The following is a 27,588-nucleotide window of genomic DNA, read 5'->3' as shown; positions in this document are numbered from 1 at the left end:
CTATAATTAAAATTAAATAAATTAGGAATATGATATAATATAAAATCGTAAAAAAAAGGGGTTTGTCCGTTATTTCTTTCAACTTTAAGGTCAGTCACAGTCACAGTGTATAATGTGGCCCCTGAAGAAAATAATTTGCTCCCTGGTCTAAATTAAAATAATTCAACATACTCTCGTCCTCGCCATCCTAGGAATTGTACTTTTTAAACGACGGATGTTTTATATCAAAGGATCCTTTTATTTTGAAGGATAGCGGATGTGGGTAGTTACACTGGAAGCTTTACGCACCTGTGCCTGACAACAGGTGAGGTGCGAGCGTCACCTCTGGCTGAGAAACACGACTGGGAAGGACAACAAACACCAGGTTAGCGATTTAAAACACACACACACGATGGTAACGTTTATTATTCAAGAATAATGTTAGAAAAACCGAACAGGAAAAACGAAGAAACCGACTGTAAATGTCTCATGTATGGCGTCTCGTTGTAGATATTGTGGAATATTTTACGTTGGAAAAGCCTCTTTAAACACGTTGAATCGAAACATGGCTTTTTTTTATTATTAATACGTGGTTTAAAATGTGTGTTTTTTTTACCTTATTGTGTTTTAATTGCAAGGAATGATGATGTCACCAGTATATGTGGCGCGAATTTAACATTCATTTACAGTATTTATTAAATTCTACCTGTTTTGTTAATTTGTTATTTTGTATATTGGATATATATTGTCATTTTTGTAAACAAAAAAAAATGTAAATGACTCTGTCTTTATCATTAATAATAGCAGGTGAATCACGTGACTTGTTAAATATAAAAGAAGCATTTTCACTTTTTATCATGTGTGTGTCTACGTCAGAGATCTTGAGTCTTAAACAGGAAATCACACTGATAACATCTTCCCTTTTCTTTGAGGCTAATTTTAGTTTAAGAAAAAATTGTGGTTAACCACCAAGTCTGCTTCAGTTTTCTAAGAAAACCTATTGAACAAGTAAGAAAGTAATAGTCATTTGTTTTACAGGATATGCTGGTTTAATATTATAGAATAACACAATTAAATCGTCATAAATCAAAATCATAACATAAACATTATTTTATTACAGCATTTATTTACCGCTGTTGGGATATTTTTTCAAATAAAGGACACACAACTGAAGATTAATGCGTAAACTGAAGATATATTTTAATTTAATTTAATTTTAAATTTAAATTTTATTTTATCGTAATCGTCTGTTGAACTTCGTTTCTTTCGTTTTTGCGATTAATGCCAATTGATCGAAGGTTTGTAAAATTGGTAGATTTTAAAAATAGATTGTAAAATAGATTTTTCTGTAAATTGCTTAAACCTTTTCCTAAGTTCTTATGTCAAATTGGTTTTGTAAGAAAATAACATGGATAATGGTTTTACTACTCTTAAGAAAACAATAATTTAAATTGCATTTGTTAAATGCACAACACTTGTGTTATGAAGAACATTACAAATGAATTACTTTAAATAATAATTTAATTTTAGTGTAAAAGCTTCTCAATTCTCCGAAAAAAAATTTTTTGTCAAGTTTGACATTATGGTGTAATATTAGTGTTTGTAACAAAACTCACAGTTAACCAGCCATTTCTTTATCAAAGATATTATCTATCATTTAACATCATTTAACTACTAAATTGCAGTCAAAACAAATGATTTTAAAACTCTCGGTTAAACATATAATTTCTTTCAGGTATATAAGATTTCCTCTTTTCTCTGTAGCTTGACTAGTCAAACAAGTCGACCCGACTTTTTCTGTTTCCTGGAAACTAAATCCTGAAATAAGTCTTGAGAAGGGATTCACTCGTCGCTGTGTTTGTTGTCTTGGCTCAGAGAAGACCGGACGACCGAAGTGTGTCGTGTGATGTACAAATACGAGGATCATCTCTCCAAAGTCTCGCTTCCTGGCATGGAATAAATGTGTGTTAATATAAAATAGACACCCCTCCCCCATAACCTCAGCGTTCTCCTTCAACAAAAGATTTGGTCTTGAAATTAGTAAGAAAACACCAGAAGAATATCAAGACCACGATATCGAAGATACCTGATACCGATATAAACGACGGACTAAATAAAGCCTCACTTATACTTGAGTTAGTTATTTTTGCAGAGTTTTAAAACGTTAAGCTGTTGTTTTATTGTAATCCGGCTGTTGTGATCCAAGTTTCCTATTTTTTTATTGTATAAATTATTACACTTTTTTTTGGCGTCTTATTCTTAATAAATATAAAATGCATTTTCTTTAATTTAATTTGTTCACATTAGTCATTATTATTAAAAGCAGTTTGTTTTTTCAAATGAAAAGTCAAATAAACCTACATTTCGAAAGCAACAAAAACAGGAATATATTTGTAGTATCGTCCGATATAATGTGATACTATAGGAACGAGGATAGTATTGTTCGAGTACGAGACCACATGACTCTTGATGAAGTCGTAACGGCTTAAATTTTTTCGACATTGTTTATTTATAGTGTTGATTGAAAGCTGCTAATTTAATGAAAAAAAAGTGTTAAAAAAATGAAATTGACAAGTCAGTCAATTCAAATTGATGAGAAACACTATAATGCTTTGTGTGAGAACCTTGATGTTGTTGTACAGATAAAGACTGGAAGTAGATTTTCGTTGAGTAGCTACTTGAGAATAAATGATCGAACGACAAGTTATGCAAAAAACTGACTGTCTAACCCTTTTGTTTCTTATATAAAGCTCGTTTCTGACGTCCTGCAAAGTTATTTTTGAACTTTGGGTCGACTGTATCCTCTCGCCCTCAGTCATCTACGAGATCTCGCAGGACTCCATTGTTCTTTTGGCTTCGGAGGACCTAATGACCGCTGCCATCTAGCGGCCGGGAAGTTTAATCGCAACACATAAATAAACAAACCGTGTGAATATTTGTTTATCGGAAATAAAAAGTAGAATTATTTTATTTTAAAACAAACGTTATTGTAGTATAAACGATAAAATAACTTTATTGCTTTCACATGAAGTAGAAACCTCACACGGATCTGATGTTTTTGATCCGACATGTACGGTTATCGGTCCGATCCTCACGCGAAGACAGGAAGTTGCACCTTTTTAAGTTTCATTTCTATAAAGGAAGTTTTAAGATGTCGTTTTTATCAGTTTTTCACTTTCACAGTTTTGTTTTTGTCTTATAAATTGTCCTTGAAATTGTCTCGCACAAACTTTTCTCTCTCGAAATGCATCTCATTTCATCCCTTCTTCCATTGAATTCCCTTTTCTCTGCTTCAACCTTTTAAACTTTTTTTTCACACCCTTCATCGCCGGTTTAAATCGCTATAGATTCGTCTTTTAACCTTTGCGTGCGACATCTAGCACGTCGGTGGAGATTCCACTCTGGTTAGTAAACACCTCGGGATCCCCCAGATCTACAGCATTGTTTCAAAATGACTGACGTGACGTGCGACGCCTCCTGCTGTTTTTCCTCACGTTGTGTTTGTCATGTTTCGGTCGTTTCAACAGCCGTGGATTAGGATTAATCACCATTGTTAGCGAACGGGTTCCCCTCTGTGGTCGACACAGGGTGGAGTACACACCCTCCTCACGACTACACAACACAGTCACTGCTCCACGTATTACTTCGAAAGCGCTGAGGGTGTTTTTTAGGAATATTTGTTAGAGACAAAAAAACTAGTTTTGATATCAGGTTGGACACACGAGTGTGTAAACCTGGATGTGCGGTTCCACAACATGGTTGTGACTGTGAGGATCAACACAAGTCAGCTGATGGAGGAATCTTGTCGAGCAACATTCCTGTCTGAGCTCAAATCTGATGACTCCGTATAAGAAATCCTTGTCCTCCAGGACTCATTACTGACTGGTGAAGCCTGCAATCCAGAATTCCATCCTCCCATTGTATTTTATTCATCAATTAATCTCTTATTCCCTTGTTCAAACTTGTTTATTATTCATATTTTTACTTAAGTTTTCTCTTATTTTTCTCCTCATCTGCTCCTATTTTCCCCATTATTTCTTTATTTTCATTCTCTAATCTGATTCACACTCCATCTTGATTTACTGCATATTTTTCTCGTTTCCACATTATTCTCCCTATTCTGTTGCGTCATCTCGACACGTGATATTCTAATCTCGTCTTCCTTCTTATCTTTTTTGCGTCACTTCACAATTTTACTTTCTCCCTCCTTATTTCTTCCTTTTAATAGTGTTTTCTTTCTTGCATTTTCGCCTTCTCATATCGCCGAGATACGTATTATGATAGAGGGAAGACGATAAGATATATTAAGATACTGTAGTAACAAGGATATATTTGTAGTATTGTCGAGTACTTGACTCTGGTGTTGCAGAATTTACAGACCACATGACTCTTGACGAAGTCGTAACTGATTACTTTTGTTTTGAAATCAAAATATGATCAAACATCAGCTTTAAAAGATATTGAAGTCGACTGTATCCTCTCGTCCTCATTGTATAAAAAGTTAGTTCTATTTTCAAAATACTTTCTAAACATGAATATCAAAACATGCTTCGTCTTTCTGTTCCTAAAACTAAGTTTACTTTTTTTTTATCTTTTTGTTTGTTTTAGAAATTTACCAAACCGGCAAAAATGTTACTCAGGATTTGTACGATGTGTGTTGTCATTTTCTTTTTGTTCGAAAAAACGATCTTATAAAATTTGTATCGGGAAAAAGTATCGTTCGGAAACCAGTGTCGAACTGAACTTATCCGTATCAGCACCGCTAACAAAAATGTCCATCAATACTCAGTCGTAACTGCTTTCTTTTTGTGATGTAACCAAAATATTTTCATCTTCAAATGGGGCTAAGGTGGGTGGTATCCTCTCATCCTAAGTCATCTTGCGGAATTTCGCTTGTTTCTTAAGTCGAGGACGACGTAATGACTGCTGCCATCTATGTCGGAAGTTTCATTTCAATACAAAAATGAACAAACACTCTTTATATTTCCAGGTTAATTGTAAAAAAATGTATCAAATAATAATACATTTTATACACATTTTAATTAAATATAACGTAATATTAAGGCAAAAATACATTAATAGAGTGCTGTTAAATTTTGATACGGTATCGTTAAGTATTGCGATATTACACTCTATTTCATTAATTTTTTTTATACGTTTTCATCCCTTCTTTTCTTATCCATGTGGGAAAACTGGTCTCTCTTCAGAAGCGTCTTCCGAAGGGAACACTGAGGTGTAAAGACCTCCCAGGAGTCTCTCCGGGGCGACTGACTGTTTTACTGCTGCACATCTCAAGCCTCTCCTCAACCTGCCATCTTGTCTGGACTCTAAATATTTGTTTCCTCCTCCTCTGCCGGGGCCTCTGGAGGGACAAACCCTCCTTCTAAATCTTTCTTTTTATTTCCTCTTGAAAAACGCTCCAAAAGAGCCACAAATCTTCCCGTCCTTGTCTCTCAGCAGCAGAGCCGACAATCGGAAGAAGATGCTTCGCCCCGCCGAGCTTTTGTTTCCTGCGGGAGGAAAACTTCAATCACATCAGCGCCCCCTCCTCATTGGCCTGATCCGGGTTCCCTAAAAAAAAGCCCCCCCTTCTCGCCGCCGTCGCCCCGATTGGTCCATCCGTCCACCAGCCAATCCCGGTGAGTTTCCTGTTTCCACCAGCTGCTGCAGTCAATCAGCTTATTCAATGTCTGTGTGTGTGTGTGTGTGAACCCCCCACCTTTACACAAAAAAACACCAGGCCCACCCCATTTCCACTCCCATCCCCCCTTTTTCCTGACACACTCCCGCACCGCAGTAACACACACTTGTGAAAATGCTCCAGCACTCTTGCGGCACATGTGGCTCAGCAGCCTGAGTGTGAGTCAGCGGATAAAGTTAGTTGTGCGTTTTTTCTCTGCAGCTGCACCGGAGGCTTCGCTGCGGCAGATTCGACGCAGTAACGCAGACATCGCAGTGTCTTCACAGGTAGTTACACTCACGGTCAGTGTCATGTTGTTGTTGTTGTTGTTGTGTTGTTGTCAGCGCTGCAGAGTTTTAGTGCGACTCTCGTTGATGTTTATTGTGGCTTCATGTCCCAGATGTGAAAGTTCTGTTTATTTTCAGCGGGTGTTAATGGAAACCGGATTATAATTTAACTTAACTAAGTTGTAAATTGTGTAAAGAAACAGTAAAAGCTAAATTAATAATTGTTAATCAACTTAAAAGACTTAAGTAGTTTCATTGACAGAGGATTTGTTAGATTTTGGTTTCATTCAACATCATCGCACAAAGCAATATTAATCTTGATATTTTTATTTAGTGTCTTTAGTGTTTTACAAACTGTTTTAGTTTTACATTGTATTTTTAAATATTTGGTTATTATCTTTATTTTTACACAATGGTTGACGGTTTTATTCTTTACTAATTTGCTTCATTGTTTATTTGGTTCTGCACTTGTAAAAAAGGGTTAAAGTTTTTTAAGCGCAACTTTTTTAAATATAAAGGTTTTTATTTCATTATGTTTTTCATCCAGAATAACGATATACAATTACACATATTTTAATGTAAAATTTAAAAGTTATTTGACTTATTATTCTACATGTTTTCAACAAGAATATTTATCTCATATTTTTCTTTTATAGAACAAAGATGTAACAAAACCTTAAAAAACAGATGAATCTGCAAGTTTTAAGACAAGATAACAATGACAGCTGGAAGTTTTATTTTCTCAATTTATTTTATACCTTTTTTCATTTATCTTTCCATTCTGAATATAAATAAATGAATCTGTTTTACCTCATATTTTTTTAATATGTCAATGTATTAATTGACTTTTTCTTGTTTTGTTTTTTCTCAAAAAGTAAATACCCGTAATATTTATTTTTATGTTTTACACATGGACCTTTGATAAAGATATTACTACTTAAATAGAATGTTCTAAAATCTATTGATTTTAAAATCAAACTCTATATAAACTGAAGTACATCATTATTCAATTACTCTTATAAAAACATTTTTATAGATTCTATATGTTCATTTTTAACTATTTTATCTATCCAGGTTTCTTATTCCAGAACGTAAAGTTCCAAGAAAACTTGATTCTCTTGCTTGAGTTTGACACAGTTTGACAACTTTTCCGATGGGACTTTCAGCTGTTATTATTACAGTCGTTACATCTGAGATGTGTTTTCACAGAGTCAAGAAGTTAGAAGAGTCACAGTTGAAGCGACTAGAAATCTAAAACAAGTGTATCATAGTGTTAGCATGTGAAGGAGAGAGAGGGGTAAGTCTGGCTTTCTTCACTCTGGCTGCTGCCCCCGTGACCTGATGGAAGCTCTCCAACGTTGGTGGTGATTTTTTTTTTTGTTTTGTTCAGGAAGTTTCCACTTTTGTCCGATCCGACCGGCGGACGACAGATTTACCGTGTACGAGCACAAGGGGTGGTTTATTGTGATGTCGCTCTGGGCTCTGAAAAGACCCCCCGAGGGGGAGGCCAGAGCTTCTTTTCGAGCGGATAATGCGGCTGCACGGTGACAATTAGCTGCGACAGGACTGGAATCATCTGCCCTGACTGATTATTATGGGACTTGCTGAAGTGACAGCTCGCTGTCGGACTGGTGACGCAGCGTCAGGAGTCATTTGAGGTTTCAGGAAACTCATGAGTCACAATTTATGAACCTCGTCGTCCAGCGACCAAGAGATGTTGTGACGGAACTGAGATGATTCAACTGCTAAACTTAATCACTAATCGTTCATATATTACAAAAACAGAAGTGCTCTACATTACGACAGTAGTATTTGTCGTTACTGTGTCATCTTCACCGAAGTAATCCTTCCACTCTTTAGGACCATATGGTGAACAAAAGGTTTTATTCCAATTGCATTTATCAACTTAATTCTTAAGCTGCCGACAGATTGTTGCAAGACTGATTATACAACCGACTTAAATATTCATTTGATGATTGATGGTGGAAAGGCGGGAAAACAGATTTCTGAGAAATTAGAATGTTTATTATTATATAGGACATTTATTTAAAGAAAAAGTTATAAAACTGTAAATCTGTTTCTCATTTTACAGTCAAACGAAGATAAGGTTGCATAGAAAAAGAAAAAAAGAATTCTTCATTATAGAAAAATTATATATTCTATATATTGAAAGTTGTTTCAAAGACTAAATAATAAATATGAAGTTTATAAATAAATCATTGGAAAAATGGAAGAAAAAAATATATATATATATATACAATTCCCCAAATGTTTAAATAAAAAATAAATGATTTAAAAAAATGATTGTGTATGTAGTATATGAATATATTGTGTATACATTAATCATGTATATATATAATATACACACAATTCCACAAACGTTTAGATTAAAAAAAGAACAAGACTTGATTGAATAAAAAAAAAAAGCATATGAATATCTAGTGTATAATAAAAATCTGAAAAATGTTTTCAACAGTCATTAAATGTAAATATTTTAAAAAATGTATTGCTTTACCTCATCAAACTCATAGGACTCGCCAAACTTTAAGACAAGTTGTATTAAATGTTGCTTTATCGACAAGACTGTCAGAGACACTAAGAAGTCATTCTATACATTTTCTTATTACTCATTGCTCTTTGAATTATAAATATATATATATATATTTCTTTTTTTTTCTATTGTACCTTCACTTTCTATTTTATTTATTGAGTTAATATGTCAATGCATTGCAATGCACAGTATAATTACATTATTTAAAAAAGTATATAAAAATGTATTGTATAAAATAAATACAAATTCTGTAGGATATACATATATATACAGCCAAATGTCTACGTAAAAAACATGGAAAGTTATTGAAGTAAATTAGGAAGTAAAAGATAAATAATATTCTTGAACAAAATCCATTTATTTGAAAATAAAAAAATATAATTTTTATAAAGATAAATGAAAAAAAAACAATCATTACAATTCCAAAGTGTCTAAGTTCATGACAAATATTTAATTATTATCTTCTTTCTTTTAGCATTAATGATCAGGATTTTTTTTCCCCATTCATCCATGAACCTCACTCGTTGTTTCTCTACATATGTCCAAACGCCTGTTCTTCTAATTTTCTAAAAGATCCACGGATCCAAATAAAAACGAGCCTTCAAAAATGATGTTTATCCAAACTGAAAGGATTTCTTCTCAACAGAGATGGAGGTTCCCCAGATGCCTCAGACCTCCTCCTTCACTCTACCTCTTCCCAAATCAGCCTCCTCCGCTCTTCCCCCTCTCAAAGTCATCAAGAGGATCTGCAGGAAAGAACCGACGATGGAAAACCTTCACGAGTTGGACTTGAACGCGGCGGAGAGGAGGTCCAGCGTCGCCGCGTCCGAGGAGGAGGAACCTGAAGAGAGTCCGGGCGACTCCACGCTTCGATCGCAGGACAGTTTCTCGGAGGACGGCGTCGTGTCCGAGGAGTCGCTGCTGGAGGAGGCCGTGAAGAAGAAGAAGGAAGAGGAAGCTGCAGCACGAGCCATGAAAGCCCAGAGACAAGTCATGGCCATCGAAGAGCTGGTCCAGTCGGAGAGGAACTACCTCCGCATGCTGGAGCTCAGCACGGGCTGCATCAGGGACAACCTGCAGAAGATCCAGGTAAGAGGATGAGAAGATTTATCTCATTTATCTACTGAGTCTTACTAGTTTTCCTTTTTTCCTTTTTTGGTTACTGTTAACCAGAGATCATGATGCCTTCAGGGTCCCTCAGATATTTGATTCAGTCTTCAGTCCGTCATTGTCTGCTTGATTTAAAAAATACATGTATTTTTATCTATTATATTTTTGGTTAAAAGTTTAATTTTGCTACACTATTAAGTAAGTAAGTAAGTAAGTAATTTTTATTTGTATATCGCTTTTCCAGACCAGGGTCACAAAGCGCTTAAACAATCAAAACAATATTCATTATTACATATTTAATTGAAAAAAAAGTCAATTAAATCATAAAATATTGTAATAATTAAAGCGGCATGAAGTAAAAGTGACAGAAGTAATTCTGAAATATAAGAGGGAAAAGTGAAGATGTCTTGCTCTGGATGGATCCCGGAGTCAAACAGGACGTCGACTGATAAACATGGAAATAATGGTCCTATTGTTGGACACTGTGTCTGATTGTTCGCCGCTGAGCCCACGATTCTTGTATTGAAACGAACCAGAGAATAACAAGTGCTGTGTTTTCACATCGTCTGCCTGAACCTTGTTTAAGAATTGATGTTTATGACAAATACTTTAGATTAATGCTGAAATGCTGATGTTTTTTTTCTTTGGTTGTTTTCAGTGATGTGTTTTGATTTTTGACAAAAAGGAAATCATATAAGAAAAAAAAAAGGAAATGAAAACGTTGCTGGAAAAGGGTATTGTAGGAAAGTTGATAAATAATTAATGATTATAAAAAAAAAAAAAAGAATATTTCACAAAAAGATAAAAACTCATAAGAAAAAAAGGAATATATTGTATGAATAATATGTAATGTACAGTCTGTCTTGAAAAAAAAAGAAAAAAAGTTGAATATAAATTATAAATGGCAAAAATTTGCAACAATCTTAAAAGATATAAGTTGACTAATGAGAAACAAAAGTTTCTTGTAGAAAAAGTATCGATGAATGTTAAAAGAAAACATTAAAAATCTAAAATATTAAAAAGGAAAAATTGAACAAAAAAACACTCATAAAAAGTCTCATAAAATAAAAAAAGAGAAAAAGTGTTAGTAGCCATAAACTAAAAGTTGATTTAATAACGTTTAACTACAGATTCACGTGTTTGACGGATAAAAGTTATAATGATAAAAATAATTGTTTTCAATAATGACATCATATTCATGTTCATGTTCACAGCCTCCTCTGGCCAACCTGAGCCGCATGTTTCTCCACATCGAGGAAGTGATGGACGTGTCGCGACGACTTCTGGCTCTTCTGGACCAGCAGCAGGTTCGACCCGGCGACCCTCTCTTCCTGGAGACCCTCTGTGAGTTACGACGTCTTCTTCTTAATGACAACTCCTGTCCTTAGCTCCTCGCCGGGTTATGGAACCAAGTCGCTTACTTCCAAATAGAGGTGTTTTTTGGCAGGAATCTGGTGATAAGATTCGTAGATTGAGATGTATTGTGATACTGATAGGATATATTTATGGTATTGTCGAGTACTTGACTCTGGTGTTGCAGAATTTACAGACCACATGACTCTTGACAAAGTCATAACTGCTTTCATTTGTTTTGAAAACAAAATATGTCCAGACATCAGCTTTAAAATCTGCTGGAGTCGACTGTATCCTCTCACTCTCAGTCGCTGCCCTGGTCCCGCCGGATGTCATTGTTTCATCTAGTGGCCAGAAGTTAAATTGCAACCCAAAAATTAACAAACCACGTGAATATTTGCACGTTAATTGTAAATAACTTTATATATCTTTATTGGATTAATAACCATAAAAGATTTGTGGTATAAAATAAAAGTGTTTATATTTGCATTTTAATTGTAAATAACTTTATATATCTTTATTCGATTAAAAACCATAAAAGATTTGTGGTATAAAATAAAAGTGTTTATATTTGCATTTTAATTGTAAATAACTTTATATATCTTTATTGAATTATAAATAATAAAAGATTTGTGGTATAAAAAAAAAGTATTTACATTTGCACGTTAATTGTAAATAACTTTTTATATCTTTATTGGATTATAAACCATAAAAGATTTGTGGTATAAAACAAAAGTGTTTATATTTGCATTTTAATTGTAAATAACTTTATATATCTTTATTGGATTATAAACCATAAAATATTTGTCGTATAAAATATAAGTATTATCTGAAAGCCAAAAAAAGTAGTTTTTTAATTTATATTTTATTTATACTTTTTGAAAAAACAAAATCGATAGAGCGCTGTCAAATATTGATACTCTATTGTTAAAAATAAATATAAAGATGTATCACCGTTTCGATGTCTTCTTACACCTCTAGTTTTAATTGTAGCCATTAGCACAACCATCCTATAAAGACCCTGTTATTTTAACTGACCATGAGTCAGAACGCATTTTGTTCAATTCTAGACTAATGGAAGTAAGTAATTTTTATTTGTATAGCGCTTTTCCAGACCAGGGTCACAAAGTGCTTAAACAATCAAAACAATACTCAATAAAATATATACTTTAAAGGTCAAGATAAAACTGATAACACAACAGGAGTTCCAGAAAATCAAGGAAAACCTTGAACAAATAAAAAGGAAAATGCAGGCTTTTGAACATTTTCGATGCCGACCATCCTACTTCTGACACCATTTTTTTTTTTACTCCATCTGGCAGGCGACTTGTTCCTCAGCATGTCCTCGGACATCGAGTCGGCGTACAAGGAGTTCCTGGCCAACTACACCCAGGTGACGCTGGTGGAGAACAGCTACAAACAGAGGGAGCCTCTGTGGAACGAGATCGTCAAAGTCATCAAGTCCTCGGCGTGAGTCCGACGAAAACGTCGCGTGACGAAAGTCACGGGTGAATAAAACCCACTTCGCTCGCCTCCCTCGCAGGCCGGACATCAACGCCACCTCGCTGAGCTTCTTCCTGGTGATGCCGGTGCAGAGGATCGCCCGCTACCCTCTCCTGCTGCAGACCATCCAGAAGCACACGGAGCCCACGCACCCGGCGTACTCGCTGCTGGAGCAGACGGCGCACACGTCCATCGCCCTCAACTGTCGCATCAACGAGTACAAGCGCGTCAGAGAAGTTGGTGAGAGACGTCTCAGCGTTCGTTTCGGCGCGAGGACGATTATCTTGACCTCGTCTCTACTACTGTCTTTAAGCCGATAAGTACAAGAAGAGCGAGAGTCTGAGCATCAAGGATAAGATCAACCGCATCAACACACACAGCATCGCCAAGAAGACGGCCAGGATCGGACAGTACCTCAAACACGAGACCGGGATCGTTCCCAAGGTAACGTACAAGATACTATAGAGGAGCAGTCTGAAGGAAACAAGAGAACCTTTTTTCTTTCATTATTTTTAAAAATATTTGGATGATTATTATTTTAATACATGGCTTTTCAAATGATTTAAAATAGCGTCTGTTTAAATAGCATCAAAAACATGTAGCAGTACTTTTTAATTGCATTTAATTACCAATTTATTTATATTTAGACCTTTCAGAATGTTAAACATTATTATTTAAAGTGACACAAATGTATTGAAAGGCATTAAATGCTTTTCAATAAAGAATTTAATAAACATAAAATGATAAAAAAAACCATAAATAATAAATAATAATAAATAGATTTTCTTAAATTATTAAACAACAACAATAATAGTTAAATAGAGAAACGAGGATTATATAAGATTATAACCGATTTTCAGTTCTTACAAAGTAAGACAAAAAAAACAATAGATTATCAATAAGAATAATAGAAAATCAATTATATGAGGAAAGATTCAACTGGAAATATAAAATGTAAAAATGTTCCTTGTTGAAATATATTTAGTGCAAAAGGGAAAAAAATCAAATATTTTTCTAGTCATTTCTTTTTATTTATGTTAAGATTATTATTATTTATATGAATGGGTTTATGAATAGACTATTGCTTATCAAGAAAAGTATGTTTTCATGTTAAGAAACAGATTAATACATAATCTTTTTTTTTTTTTTTAAGTCTCTCAGGAGTTGCCATAGCAACCTTAAAATTAATATAAAAAAGTGTTATTCCCAAATAATATATATATATACTTTATATAAATAATATAACATCTAAAATAATTTTGGTGGAAAAATGGAATAAGATTGTGGATGAAATGCAGAAAAATGTTTTTTTAAACAAGTTAATATTTCTATTATTCTAGTTTATTATTATTAAAAATAGCAGCAAAACGTCTGATTCTCTTGCTTCACAACATTGTCTGGACCTTGAACGCACCACCATTGTCGTGTTGCATTGTTATTGAACGTCACAGTTTCCTCCTCAGATAAAAGCTGTAATTAAATGCGATCAAAAACTCCTGGAGAACAACACATGACTCCTTGACCCAGAAACATCTTTCACAACACGAGTATCTTGATCCACATAACACCTGAAGAACACGCCTTCATATTTCTGCAGTTAATGTGTAACCAGGAGGTGATATTAAAGCCTTGCTCACCTGTTTGACCCCAAAAAACAAGCTCTGATTGTTGCCATGGCGATCATTTTATTGACCTCTCAAAGACATCCTGGACCATAAGTGAACATCAGCTCAATATTTTCAAATGAGTTGATCTCACAGAACAAAGTTGAAGCTTAATTTAAAAAACTAAAAGTATATATTTATGTGTGTCTCCAGCTTGTGGACGAAGAGTTTGACGCCCTGGAGGGATTCTTCTACGTCCTTCAATATGGAATCCTGCAGCTTCTGGAGAACGTGGAAGTTTATCTGCAACATCTGCAGGTAAAATAAAGTACTTTTCATACAGACCTTGCTCTAAACTAGTGCTGTGTATTGTCGGGAATCTGACGATGTGATACGTATCACGGTACATGTTTGACGATACCATATATTTTGATACTTTAGTAACAACGATATTTTGTAACTTTTAAAGAAACAAAACTTTTTCTGGCTTTTACAGCAAAGAAATGAGCAAATACTTTCTCTAATCAAAGGTGAAAGTGTTTGTAGAAACAACCTGGAGCAACATGCAATATCCAGTATCTGTCAGTGTTTAATTTTTTAACTCAAAACTTTATTTTAAAGACAAAATTCATCCAAATTTCAGCTTAAAAGTTGCTGGACTCTGGTGTATCCTTACTTTTTCACACATTGCTGACATTTCTCCGGTTTTTAATGTTACTTTGGCACGAAGGAAATGACGAATGTTGCCAACTAGTGGCCAGGAGGTTTAATTGCACCAGACAAATGAATAAACGCCGTGAATATTTTAAGTGTAAATTGTAAAATTAAACATTGAATGATTTTCTTTTATACAAACACTATTAAAAAAGAAACCATGAAAATGTTATTTTCAAAGGTTAATTTTTATTTTATTTATTTATTCTTTTTAAATCACAATACAGTATCGGGGATAAAAATATTGTGTTTTCTTACACCCCTACTTTACACATTTTAACATTATACCTGTTTTTTTTTTGTCATGTCATTCTCTGGTTACATATGTTATATTGAAAAATTCAACGTAATATATAAATGGGTAAATAGCCAATTATAACTACATTTTGAAAACTTAAAAAAAAACAATACAATATATTATTATTATTATTATTATTATTGTTATTATTTTAACCCTCAGTTCGGATATAAATGTTCCAGCAAATATTTGTCTTCATTTTCTAACCAAATAAATATAAGATATATTTATTAAGATGGACTTATTATGGGTAAGTAATGTAATTTATTTGAATGACCAACTCATACAAGTTAGTATATTTTGCAGATTTTATGAGATTAAAAGTCATAAATATTGATTTTAGTAATATTTAATGCTAGAACTAACCAAGAACTATTTGACTACTGCAGAAATAAACCGTCACACTTTCTTCAGAATTCATAGTTCTCTGATAATTTCTACTTCTGCTCTTGAGCAAGTTCATCGTGAGTCAACGGCTCGAAATATCGTCAATGCTCCTCCTGTCTGACCACGAGAGTCTGTGTGTACTTGTACAGCCTAAGTTTATCCTCCATGGAAACTAGTTTTCCTCTTTTCCTGCTCAAAAGCAGCTCAGAGCGCCGGCTAGTTGGCGCGAGTCAGAGTTTCCAGAAGGTTATTTACGTTTTTGTTTAGTCACGTTCCAGGTGGTGTGTACACAGTGATCCAGTGATCAAAGCAGTACAGTTGGTTCACACCTGCACCAGTGAGACACTGTGAAATGTACTTCCACTTCAGAGTCCTTCAGCCTCTCAATGATGGTTTTATCCTCAGAGCTTCTTGGCCTGTAAAACTGAGCAGTTCGATTTCGACATGGATGGAGAGAAGGAACCCATCTGCTACAAAGAGATCACCACTGCACTGCGACAGTGGATCCTGCCTTCATTTGTGAGTCATTTTTTCGTTTTTTTTTCGGTAAAACTAAGACATTTAAGTGAAGCTTTAATCAGAGAAAACTGTATTTTAGTTGCGTGTTCTTTCTATTTAACCCAAGTTAATGTTGTGTTCTCTCTCTCACGTTCTCGCTCATCTTCAGGAGAAGAGATTGAGGACTTTGATCCACAAGCCTCTGTGTTCTCTCCGGGACCTCCTGGTGGGCCCGAGGAACCTGATCAGGAAGAGACTGGACAAGGTTCTGGACTACGAGCTGATCGAGGCCAAGTCGTCGCTGAGCTACGAGGAGCAGGTCGTGGCCAACAACTACAAGTCAGTTTCTTAACGTGACTTTCATTGTGGTGTAAAGAACAGCATCGGCTATGAGTTCACTGAGAGGGAGTGAGACCGGAAGAGAGTTTTAGAATCCCTTATTAGTCCCGCGAGGGGAAATTCAACCATTCACACATACTGATGGGAGTAGGCATGCACACTTGCGCCAAGTTCACCATCAGGAGCAATCAGGGTGAAGTGTCTTGCTCAGGGACACAACGACACAAGCTTGTCTGGAGCTGGGATTGAACCTGCAACCTTTTGGACTGCAGGCAACCACTCTACCATCTGAGCTATGTCGCCCCAGTTTGGAGTTGTAAAGTGTTTATTGAGTTTGTTTATTGAGATAAGCATAATAAGTAAATATTAGTTTAGTTTCAGTTCAGGAATGTTTCTAGTTCTACCACAGCAGCTTAAAATATATGGAAGTTCATCAGTGGTATCAATGAATCGGAATTTTGCTAATGAAATGTTCCTTTTTTTAAAGATATAAATGACTTTTTTATTGTTGAATTCCATAATGTTTACATTAAATTAGATCAATTAATTCTTGTAATAATTAAAAAATACATTTTATGAATTCAATATTATTTTTTACTCAAAGAATGCATTTGAAATTCAACCATTGAATATTCTGATATACTGTACTTCCACAAAAACACCTGCAAACTGAGTCAATAATAAGATTTTATCTTGTGTATATATATATATATATATATATATATATATATATATATATATATATTTAATAGTTGAAATCCATCATTGCAGTTTGATTATTCATGTCTGTTTAGAATACTTGTTTAAAATGTTATTACAGTCACAGACTCTCAATAATGTTGAGTAAATTAAAGAAAATGTAAATTTTCTTATAGAAAAAGGGGCAAAAACATTGAATTATGGCAGATTATTAAATAAGCTTAAATACATTATAGGCCCAGGAAGCATTGTAGACGTGTAATAAGAGTTAATTCTTATATATAAAAATGTGTCTTCAGGACCCTGAACTCTCTGCTGCTGAACGAGCTCCCTCAGTTCAACGGTCTGGCTCTGCAGATGATCTGGAGCATGTTGGGAACCTTCAGCTGCCTCCACAAAGATCTAGCGTCTGACATGGAGCAGCTCTTCCAGGGCTTCGCCCAACAGGTCCAGTTCTAACCCATCCTCTCTAGCGCCCCGTTGTCGGTGTCTTTGGTTCTGTTCTGAGTTAACGTCCTCCGCGTCCCTCTCAGCTTCCTCACAGCGCCGTGGAGCCCAATGCCTTCTGGGAGTGGGCCGAGTCGGCGGTTCTGGACGGAGCGAGGCGACTGGAGACGCTGTGTCAGAGCGTGGAGGGAACACTCAACGCTCCTGCTGTTCAGGTGAGCGCCGTGGTTCCCATTGAAGTCGGTTTTTATCCACAACAGTGAAGCTATATTTGGAGCTTCTAAATCAGGACAGAACTCTCCGGAGACTCCATGGAATAGAAATCGTCCTTTGATGAGACTTTTATTGTCCTATATTTAATTCCCTCCGCACAATCCAAATATTAAATATTTAATTAATTTAGTTTAATATATTCACACATCCTCCCAAATGTGTATTTTATTATATAATGTATTTTTTTTTTTTTTACATTATTGTAGTTTATTTTTCCTTCATGTACTTGTCTTTAGGCCTGAAAACCACTGTGTTTCTGTTATTGTTCACCTTGACCAAGAGGCAACAAAAGGGATACCACAAACACATTTGTTTTCGGGCATCCGGGTCACATTGACCCTGAGATAACACAAGGGTTAATGGTGTGTTTTTATTTTTTAGTCAGTATTATTTAAATGATCAAACTTATATATATATTTATCTCCAATTATTTTAATTAATCTCTTTTTTATGTATATTATAAAACATGTCTCTTAGTTTAGTTTTAGTGTGAAATTTGAACTATGGCTTTTCTGTCATTATTATTTTCTGTATCGATTACATTAATATGTTTAATACTACTAATAATAATTTACGTATTTCAGAAGAAATAAACATTTTGAATACATATTTCCTATTTAAATCATATTTTAGGTTGTATATAAACATTTCTTTAAGCATTATTTTCCATATGTACATTCAAAATTGCTTCAAAACTGGACTTTTTTTTAAAACCAATCAATGAATGAAAGTGACTATCAGAAATAATAACTGATGTAGAATTATTGGAGGTCAAAGTTCAGCTTTGGAGTCCAACAGTCGGACGAGAGCTTCAAGCTTCCATCACTTCGCTTGTGTCCTGCAGGCATTGATATTGAGGTGAAACTCTCCGAGTGTTTCTTGCCCGACAGCTTTTTAAAAAGTGCACAATTAGGTCACACACTCAGATGCCACTCACTCACTGCGCCCTCTTTTGTCAAAGTGACACTTGTGTGAAGAATCTGCAGCGTCACGGACGAACACGTAAGAGTAAATAAAACTAGTTCTGCTGCTTCGAAGGCTAAACAAAGGATTAAGTTTCATTAGAAAATGTTGAGACGATTCCCTGAACTTCCTCCTTCTAAAAATACTTTTTTATGAACATTTAAAAGTATCTTAATAGGTTTTATAATTCTGTCATAATTTGTCATCATCTTTTTGCCATTTTAATAATTTTAAATGTCAAGATTGATTTTCCATATTCATATTATTTATGTGTCAATTAATTACTATTACTTTATGCTAGCTATTAGCATTTAGCACTGTATGTTTTAGCGAGAATACTCAATACATTTAAAATTGCCTCCTAATTCTTAATACATTTTTAAATGTCTTCCTTATTGATTGATTAGTCAAAATATATACTATTATTGATCTGACATTGAATGTTTACCACTTCTTTTTGTTATTATTTTTATTATTATATATTTTTTAACTCAATCACTTTTTTTAGCCTGTTTTTTCATATATACATTTTTTAACTGCACCAACATTTATTCTGTGTTTTTATTAATAATTCTTTTATATTTTAAGACATTATTTCCGATATAATTATTTTTACACCACATGTATCCAGTTTCTTGAGGGAAATAAACTATTTTTTATTAACTTTTTATATTTTATTTAAATTATTTTTATTGCATCTTCTTTAAATTTGTTCTTTTGTTTGTTTTTTTGTGATCTTTGTCAAAGTATATTTTGGATTTTTAGTTCATATTAATAGCTGGAAACGTTCCTCACCGTCATTATACGGAGAAGCAGAGACGCCTTGTGGTGACTGACGGTACTGCAGGTAGCGAGATAATGTCTATGTTTGAATTGATTTATGAATGAAATTAAATTAAATTATGAGATTAAAAAAAAAACTTTCTTATTCAATCGAGTGGGTTCAGAAACTTAAAATATGTACATATTGTATTGCCTTTTATTTGAGTGTTAATGTTTTCATTTGATCCTGAGGGATCAATAAAGTTTTACCTCATCTTATCTTATCTTCAGCCTGTCAGTCCTCCGTGTCAGCATCGCCTGAAGCAGCTGATGGACAAGCATGGCTCGGGGAAGATCTACCAGGTGACCACGGCGGTGGCGGGAACTCGAGACCTGGACCTGAGTCTGAACAAGGGCGAGCTGGTGGCGGTCATCAGCCAGGCGGACACTCGAGGGGACAAGAGAAGATGGCTGGTGGACGCTGGAGGTGAGAGAAGCTCAGATATTTCCCTAATAATATTAGAAATGATGACATTTATTTATTCCCCTGCACGTTAATAAAGGCTCCAGTTACAAATAACTATCTTGTAAGGGTTAATTATTGTTAATTAATTTTCCATCTGCGTTAAAATGAATAGTTTAAAACTCTTAATTGATTGGGTTTAGTTGTATTAACGTTGCAGTCTTGTGGGGTTGGTAATGGCGCTATCTGGTGGTTGCTTTTAGTTATTGCAGTTAAACACGTAATATTTTAAATATGTAATATTTTATTTTATATAATTATCTTGATGATATTAAGAACTCTTGCTTTAGGCATTTTTAACAAGCAGCATTTTTTAATATATATTTTAATCATTCATGAAAGTGTTATCTTTGTTTATGTTTTATGTTTACTTAAATTGCTATACAAATAAAAATTACTACTTACTTACTTAAATTGTTTCAATACACACTGTTATTATTTTATACAACAATATATACTTGTATAATATACATTTATTTCTTTGCTTTAATATGTATTTTATGGAAAATATTTCTTATACATTTGCACTGAATTATTAAATAATTATTGACAGAAATATTATAAATACAAAAATGTATATATAAATAATAAAAATAAATTAAATAAATTAATAAAAACAAGCTATTCTTCAGCTTCTTACCTCCCGGGTTCAGATGTCAATCAAACGCCTCTGCTTGTCGTCAGGGCGCAGAGGCTACGCTCCGTCCTCGAAGCTGATTCGCTACCACCAGCCGTCGGAGGACCCGCCCCCCTCGCCACTCCTGTGCCTGCCTGATGGTGGCGCTGGCTTCAGGAGACACTCGTACACGCCCGAGCTCCGTCCCTCCAGCATCACCACGCTGCCGCTTTTTCAGGTGAGACTCACTTCAGGTGTGTGCGGTTGTGCGTTACAACTTCCTGTGTGTGAGCTCATGAAGTCCCTGTGTGCTTTGTGAAGGGTCGTTGTGTGTTTGTGTGTACGTATTAGAAAGTTGTTCTCTTTTTGAATAATCTGTGTGCATCTGCCAAAAGTTTTGTGAGTCTGAAGTTGTGTGTGGAAGTCTGAAGTTGTGTGTACCAATCTGAAGTTGTGTTTGGAAGTCTGAAGTTGTGTGTACCAATCTGAAGTTGTGTTTGGAAGTCTGAAGTTGTGTGTACCAATCTGAAGTTGTGTGTGGAAGTCTGAAGTTGTGTGTACCAATCTGAAGTTGTGTGTGGAATTCTGAAGTTTTGTGTTACATTCTGAAGTTGTGTGTGGAAGTCTGAAGTTGTGTGTGGAAGTCTGAAGTTGTGTGTGACAGTCTGAAGTTGTGTGTGGAAGTCTGAAGTTGTGAGTGACAGTCTAAAGTTGTGTGTATCAGCCCAAGGTATTGTGTGTTGGTCTGAAGTTTTCTGTGACTTCCTAAAGTTGTGAGTACCTGCATGAAGTTGTATCTACCTCAAGTTGTGTGTGTATCTGCCTCAAGTTGTATCTGCCTCAAGTTGTGTGTGTCAGTCTGAAGTTGTGTGTACCAATCTGAAGTTGTGTGTGGAAGTCTGAAGTTGTGTGTACCAAATCCGAAGTTGTGTGTGGAGGTCTGAAGTTGTGTGTACCAATCTGAAGTTGTGTTTGGAAGTCTGAAGTTGTGTGTACCAATCTGAAGTTGTGTGTGGAAGTCTGAAGTTGTGTGTGACAGTCTAAAGTTTTGTGTACCAATATGAAGTTGTGTGTGACAGTCTAAAGTTGTGTGTACCAATCTGAAGTTGTGTGTGGAATTCTGAAGTTTTGTGTTACATTCTGAAGTTGTGTGTGGAAGTCTGAAGTTGTGTGTGGAAGTCTGAAGTTGTGTGTGACAGTCTGAAGTTGTGTGTGGAAGTCTGAAGTTGTGAGTGACAGTCTAAAGTTGTGTGTATCAGCCCAAGGTATTGTGTATTAGTCTGAAGTTTTGTATGACTTCCTAAAGTTGTGAGTACCTGCATGAAGTTGTATCTACCTCAAGTTGTGTGTGTATCTGCCTCAAGTTGTATCTGCCTCAAGTTGTGTGTGTCAGTCTAAAGTTGTGTGTGTCATTATGAGTCTGTCAGTCTAAAGTTGTGCGTGTCAGTCTAAAGTTGTGTGTGTCATTATGAGTGTGTCAGTCTGAAGTTGTGTGTGTCATTATGAGTGTGTCAGTCTGAAGTTGTGCGTGTCAGTCTAAAGTTGTGTGTGTCATTATGAGTGTGTCAGTCTGAAGTTGTGTGTGTCATTATGAGTGTGTCAGTCTGAAGTTGAGTATATCTGCCTCAAGCTGTGTGTGTCAGTCTGAAGTTGTGTGTGTCATTACGAGTGTGTCAGTCTGAAGTTGAGTACTTGTGCGTTTTTTTTTTCATCTGCTTTTTCTACGCTTTGTGTTGTGTGTGTGTGACTGCTTCTCTCTGGGCATGAGGAAATGCCATTGTGTACCTGTGTGTTGCACGATTGTGTATCACAACCTATTGGTGTGTTCTTTGTTTGTATCTTAATAAACGTGTTTGTTGTTTTTTATTTGTGCGCCAAATAGCTTAGTCTTCAACTTGTGTGTGTGTGTGTGTTTGTGTTTGTGTGCGTGTGTGAGTGCTGCATGTGTAAATTAAGTAAATGAAATGCACGAGTGTTGTTGCGTGTGTGAACAGCTGATTGATCAATGCGACAGTGTGTCATGCTGACGACTCATCAATCCATCAGTGAGAGCACGAGTGTCTGAATGTTAGGAAGAGTTATCTTTCTGTCTGTCTTTCTCTGTGTGTGTGTGTGCGTGTGCGTGTGTGTGCGTGTGCGTGTGCGTGTGTGTGTGTGTGTGTGTGCGTGTGCATGTGTGTGTGTGTCAGGAAGAGCTGACATCAATGTGTGAGTTTGTGCCTCCGTGTGTCTGGTTTCTTGGTACCTTTGTGTATTTTTTGTGTCTAACTGGGGAGAACAACTTGTGTGTTTTGTTGTGTTTGTCTGATCTTTTGTGTGTGTGTGGTCTTGAGTTGTGTGTTTGTGAAAGCATCTGCATTAATATGTGAGACGTGTTGTAGTCTTGTGTTCATTTAAGGAGTACCTGTGTGTGCGCGGTAATGTGTGTGAATGTTGTTGTGAAATTGTTTGTGATCATTTTGTATGCTAGGTGTGTGTTACTTTTAAATAAGGGTGTATTTGCATGTGTGTATCTTATATCGGTCCTCCTCCATGTTTGTTATGCATCTTGCGTGCTTTCATTTGTGTATTTGCATTTTGTGTGTGGAGAAAATTAAAAAGCTGTGTGTGTGTCTCAACACTGATCTATAGATTATTTTAATGCATCTTTTTATCAGTCAGGGAACATCCCGTGTGTGTGTGTGTGTGTTTCAGTGTGTGTACATGTGTGTGTGAGTTATTAATGGAAATGTCCATCATTAGCTCTTTAACCTTGTAACTGGGTTACTGTGTTAAAGGTTGAGTTAATTTTGCTGGTGGATACTGGTGTGTGTGTTTGTGTGTGTGCTGCAGTGCGTGTGCATGTGTGCATGTTTGTGCGTGTGCATGTGTGCATGTTTGTGCGTGTGCATGTGTGTGTGTGAGTGCGTGGGTTGATTTACTAAACCATAAGAACATCTCGGTGACTTGTAAATTCACAGGTGCTTTATGATGTTGTGTACATGGCAGAAGGTGTGCGGTACAGAATGTGTATATATGCCGCACACTTAAAGTGAGTGATGACCTCTAACCCCCGCCCACACCCCCCTCCTGACCCTGAGTCTGGGTACATAAACAACACACAACAGGGCGTAATAAACCATCTCCCTCCACATGAGCTCATGACACGAACACAATGATTTCACACGCTTTGTTAGAACATTTTTAACTCCTTTGTGTATGTATTTATAAATATACATTATTATTATAATTATTATGATTTTTAGATATAATTCCAAGCTCACCTGGAACCGGCGATATTTATTTGAGAAATAAACAATTTAAACAATTTAAATAAAGTTTTACCTTACAAAAAGTTTTACCTTACCTTAAAATATACATTTTTTACATTAATTAATGTTTGCAGTTTATTTATTTGTATTTTTATTTACAATTGTTCATCATAAATGAGTTATTTTAGTTTCTTTTGTGCTTTGTTTCATTTATTTTTAAATTATAATTTAGTAAAAATCCACAATAAAGGCATTATTTACATTTTCATTGTTAATATATATTTGCTTTGACAAAAAAATATGAATTATTCAATTTCATTATTAAATCTATTCAACATTAAAACATTTTTTAAAACTAGTTTTTGTAGTTTTTCTGATGCATTTTGTCAAAATGAACTAAAGTAAATCACATGGCTTTTAAAGGAACTTTTCTCAACTAAATAAATGAATAGAATAATGTATATTTTGAAGTATTATTAATAATAATATTTGTGTATTTAACTTCTATGTGTATGTATTCATAAATATGTATTATTATTATTATTATTATTTTTAAATATAATTCCAAGCTCACCTGGAACCGTCAATATATATTTGAAAAATAAAATATTATTTTTTTACATTAATTATTTTTTGCAGTTTATTTATTTGCAGTTTATTTAAAAATTTTCATCATAAATTAGTTATTTTAGTTTCTTTTGTGCCCTTTTTTTTTATTTATTTTTGAATTATAATTCAGTAAAAATCAACAATAAAGGCATTATTTACATTTTTATTGTTAATATACATTTGCACTGATCCTTTTTAAATCTATTCAACATTAAAACATTTTTAAAAACTAGTTATTGTAGTTTTTATGGAGCGTTTTGTCAAAATAAATCAAAGTAAATCACATGCCTTTAAAGAAACCTTTCTCACCTAAATAAATAAATAAAATAATGTATATTGTAGTATTATTGTGATAATATTTGTGTATTTTGTACCAAAAAAATCTAATCATAACATGTAAAAGGAAAAAAGTGATACCAGAATACTACTGAGTTTAAATAAAAAAAAGAATGATTAATCCTAACCTCCTGGCGTTCTCTCTCCTCTCAGGTGATCGCCGCCTACGACTTCACGGCGAGAGGAAACCACGAAGTCTCTCTTCGCGCCGGCGAACCCGTGCGAGTCCTGGAGCCTCACGACAAGCGCGGGAACCCCGAGTGGTCGCTGGTGGAAGCGCGAGGGAGTCAGCGAGGCTATGTGCCGTCCAACTACCTCGCCAGCGCCCCCGCCAGCCCGGCGCCAGTCGGCTTCCGGTCCTTCAGCTGATGCGACGAACCCTGACGCGTCTTCGTAGGAACATGCTTTTTTAACTAACCCCGGAGTCACAGTCTCGGCTTGATGACATCATCAGTAGGTGCCGGATGTTCATAGTTTCATTTGCACATGCGCCAAAACTAATGTGTCTCTGAGACCAACTCGGAGCTAATGGTCGACAATAATGTTGCACTAGGTCGACGTCACGAGCGGATAATCAATCAATCAATCAATCAATCGATCAATCAATCGCCAGAGCAGGGGAATGACTGTGTGTGTGTGTTTGTAAGAGCATAGTGTGTAAGATTGTCTGTCGTTTTGTGTGTAAGGAGTTCTTTCTCTTCTCCTCGCCATCATGCAGTTGTGTATTTCCGCGCCTGTGTTCCTTATTGTGTTTGTAAACAAGAAAGTGTGTGTTTTTTTGTTCGTCTATAGTGTGTCAATATTTGTGTTTCTTTTTTTAGTTTTTGTTAGTCAGTTTCGTATGAATGTGTGTGTTGGCTTCAATGTTTTTGTCAAATTTGCATGTCTGTGTGTGTTTCTGCGTGCGTGTGTTTATTTGTCGGTGAACGTGTGTGGTTGTATGTGCGTGTGTTTCTGTGTGCGTGTGTGAAATTGTGTGTGTGTGTTTGTATGCATACATATGTGGATGTGTATATGTGTATGTGTGTTTCTGCGTGTGTGCGTGTTTCAGCTTGTGTGCGTGTGCATTGTGTATTCATGCAAGCATATGGGTGTCCATATGTGTGTGTTTATCTGCGTGTGTGTGTTTCTGCACATGTGTGTTTTGTTCTGATTGTGTGTGTGTTTCTGCACATGTGTGTTTGGTTCTGCGTGTGTGTGTTTCTGCACATGTGTATTTGGTTCTGAGTGTGTGTGTGTTTGTGCACATGTGTATTTGGTTCTGAGTGTGTGTGTGTGTGTGTGTGTGTGTGTGTGTGTGTGTGTGTTTGTGCACATGTGTGTCTCCTCATCCTCACCTGGAGGCTGCAGCTCCAGAATGAGGACTGACAGGAACACGGTGCTCTCATCATCTCCGACTGTGTAATGTGATGTAAATGTAAAATGTCTGCCAGCTGAGAGAGAGAGAGAGAGAACTTCTAGTTGTAGAAGGTGTGTGTGTATGTGAGTGTGTGTGTGTGTGAGACACGAGGATGAACCACAGTGGTGTTCTCCTGCTTCACTCTCCTCCTGCTGCCAAAATCATCTCCTGCCAGGAATCAGGTCCAGAATTAGCAGCATCTCAGTCACGGAGTCACAGAACGACATGGAAGTCTCTCAACAACATGAACTGGTGCAACAACACGACCTATATTTCTCTAATTACAACAAATACATGCTCTTTATTTGATTAATATTAACTTTATCAACTCTTCAAATATGAATTCATTATAATAATCTTTATTATTGGATTTATATACATGAAAAAAGGCCTCACTCAGGAGTTTCTTTTAAGGTTTTATTCAGGATATAGAATATTTTCGTTTAACAAACGAGAGAAACTTTCCACCATTTTTTGAAGTTTGTGCTGAATCAGCGAAGATCCAGAGCAGCTCAGCTGGAGATGAGTTGCTCATCAGTTTGAATGTCAGGACACAGGAGAGCAGCAGGGGGGAGAGGGTGTGTGTGTGTGTGAGTGTGTGTGTTCGTGCGCTAGCTGCTACTTAATATTCTCCGAAATACCAAAAGTGCTTCAGGTTGTCGAGCAGAAGCGAAATAAAGGAATCCTGACACCGACCTGCTGAAAGTTCGAGCTCGGAGCGAGTCACGACATTTAAACGCACATTTTTTCGGGGCCACAGCGTCGAGTATTTGTCAGCTGCCTGCGCACTAGCGCCCCCTGCAGTCCGCCCAAAAACGAAGGAACACGTTATCATGCATTCATGAAAGTACTGTGACAGTGGTCATAATGTTTTCTCAAAGGAGTATATGAAGTCAACCACTAGAGGGCGCCATCAGTATTACCTGCCGCCAGCGAACATCTTTTGTTTTGTACATTCTGTTAATATTTGTGATTGTTTTTTTTTTAACGGGCTGATGTCGCCGCAAGCTTTTTCTTGTTTATAACTTATTGTTTTATACTTTTCTTGTAACTTATTTGACGATCTGGACATTCGAGAGATTTCCCCGAGTGCAATGAAGTAAATAGATCCATCCTTGACTTCCTGTCTGTCTTTCGATGATTTCGCGTCAACTTTATTAACACTAGATGGACGAACGAGGACAATTTCGTCTCGCGATCGACCGACGAAGCTTCATGAAGCTTCGACCTTATTATGAGAGCCCACTAGATGTCAGTGTATAGTCTTTCATGAGCAAATGTTTCAATGTCTTTTTTTTTCTAAGCGAAGAGCGCCATCTACTGCACTAGGAAGTTGACGACACTTCATGAAGCTTCATCTCTACCATGTCCATGACAAAGAACGAATAAAAAAGTCTGGTCTCTCCA

The 27,588-nt window shown here is 35.8% G+C and overlaps 1 protein-coding gene across 2 annotated transcripts; it reads left to right on the top strand.

Annotated features, from left to right (window-relative positions):
• The first annotated feature begins 273 nt into the window (after nt 1-273).
• Nucleotides 274-27,588, top strand: arhgef37 (Rho guanine nucleotide exchange factor 37). 2 transcript variants are annotated; one of them, XM_087798911.1, is made up of 16 exons: nt 274-364; nt 5,437-5,618; nt 5,882-5,946; nt 9,144-9,586; nt 10,822-10,951; nt 12,283-12,430; nt 12,504-12,703; nt 12,777-12,907; nt 14,281-14,385; nt 15,872-15,985; nt 16,134-16,303; nt 17,302-17,449; nt 17,536-17,664; nt 19,739-19,934; nt 20,655-20,824; nt 24,936-27,588. In XM_087798911.1, the coding sequence occupies exons 4-16, from the start codon at nt 9,146-9,148 to the stop codon at nt 25,149-25,151; spliced, it is 2,298 nt and encodes a 765-aa protein (XP_087655037.1). In that variant the 5' UTR covers nt 274-364; nt 5,437-5,618; nt 5,882-5,946; nt 9,144-9,145; the 3' UTR covers nt 25,152-27,588. The 2 variants fall into 2 exon arrangements, with proteins under 2 accessions (XP_087655037.1, XP_087655038.1); XM_087798912.1 differs by having other exon boundaries at nt 5,882-5,961.

Source organism: Callionymus lyra, chromosome 9 (assembly GCF_982586985.1).
Source record: "Callionymus lyra chromosome 9, fCalLyr1.hap1.1, whole genome shotgun sequence".
Lineage (NCBI taxonomy): Eukaryota > Metazoa > Chordata > Actinopteri > Syngnathiformes > Callionymidae > Callionymus > Callionymus lyra.
Note: the sequence above shows the minus strand (reverse complement) of the source record. Positions and strands in the feature narration are given on the sequence as shown.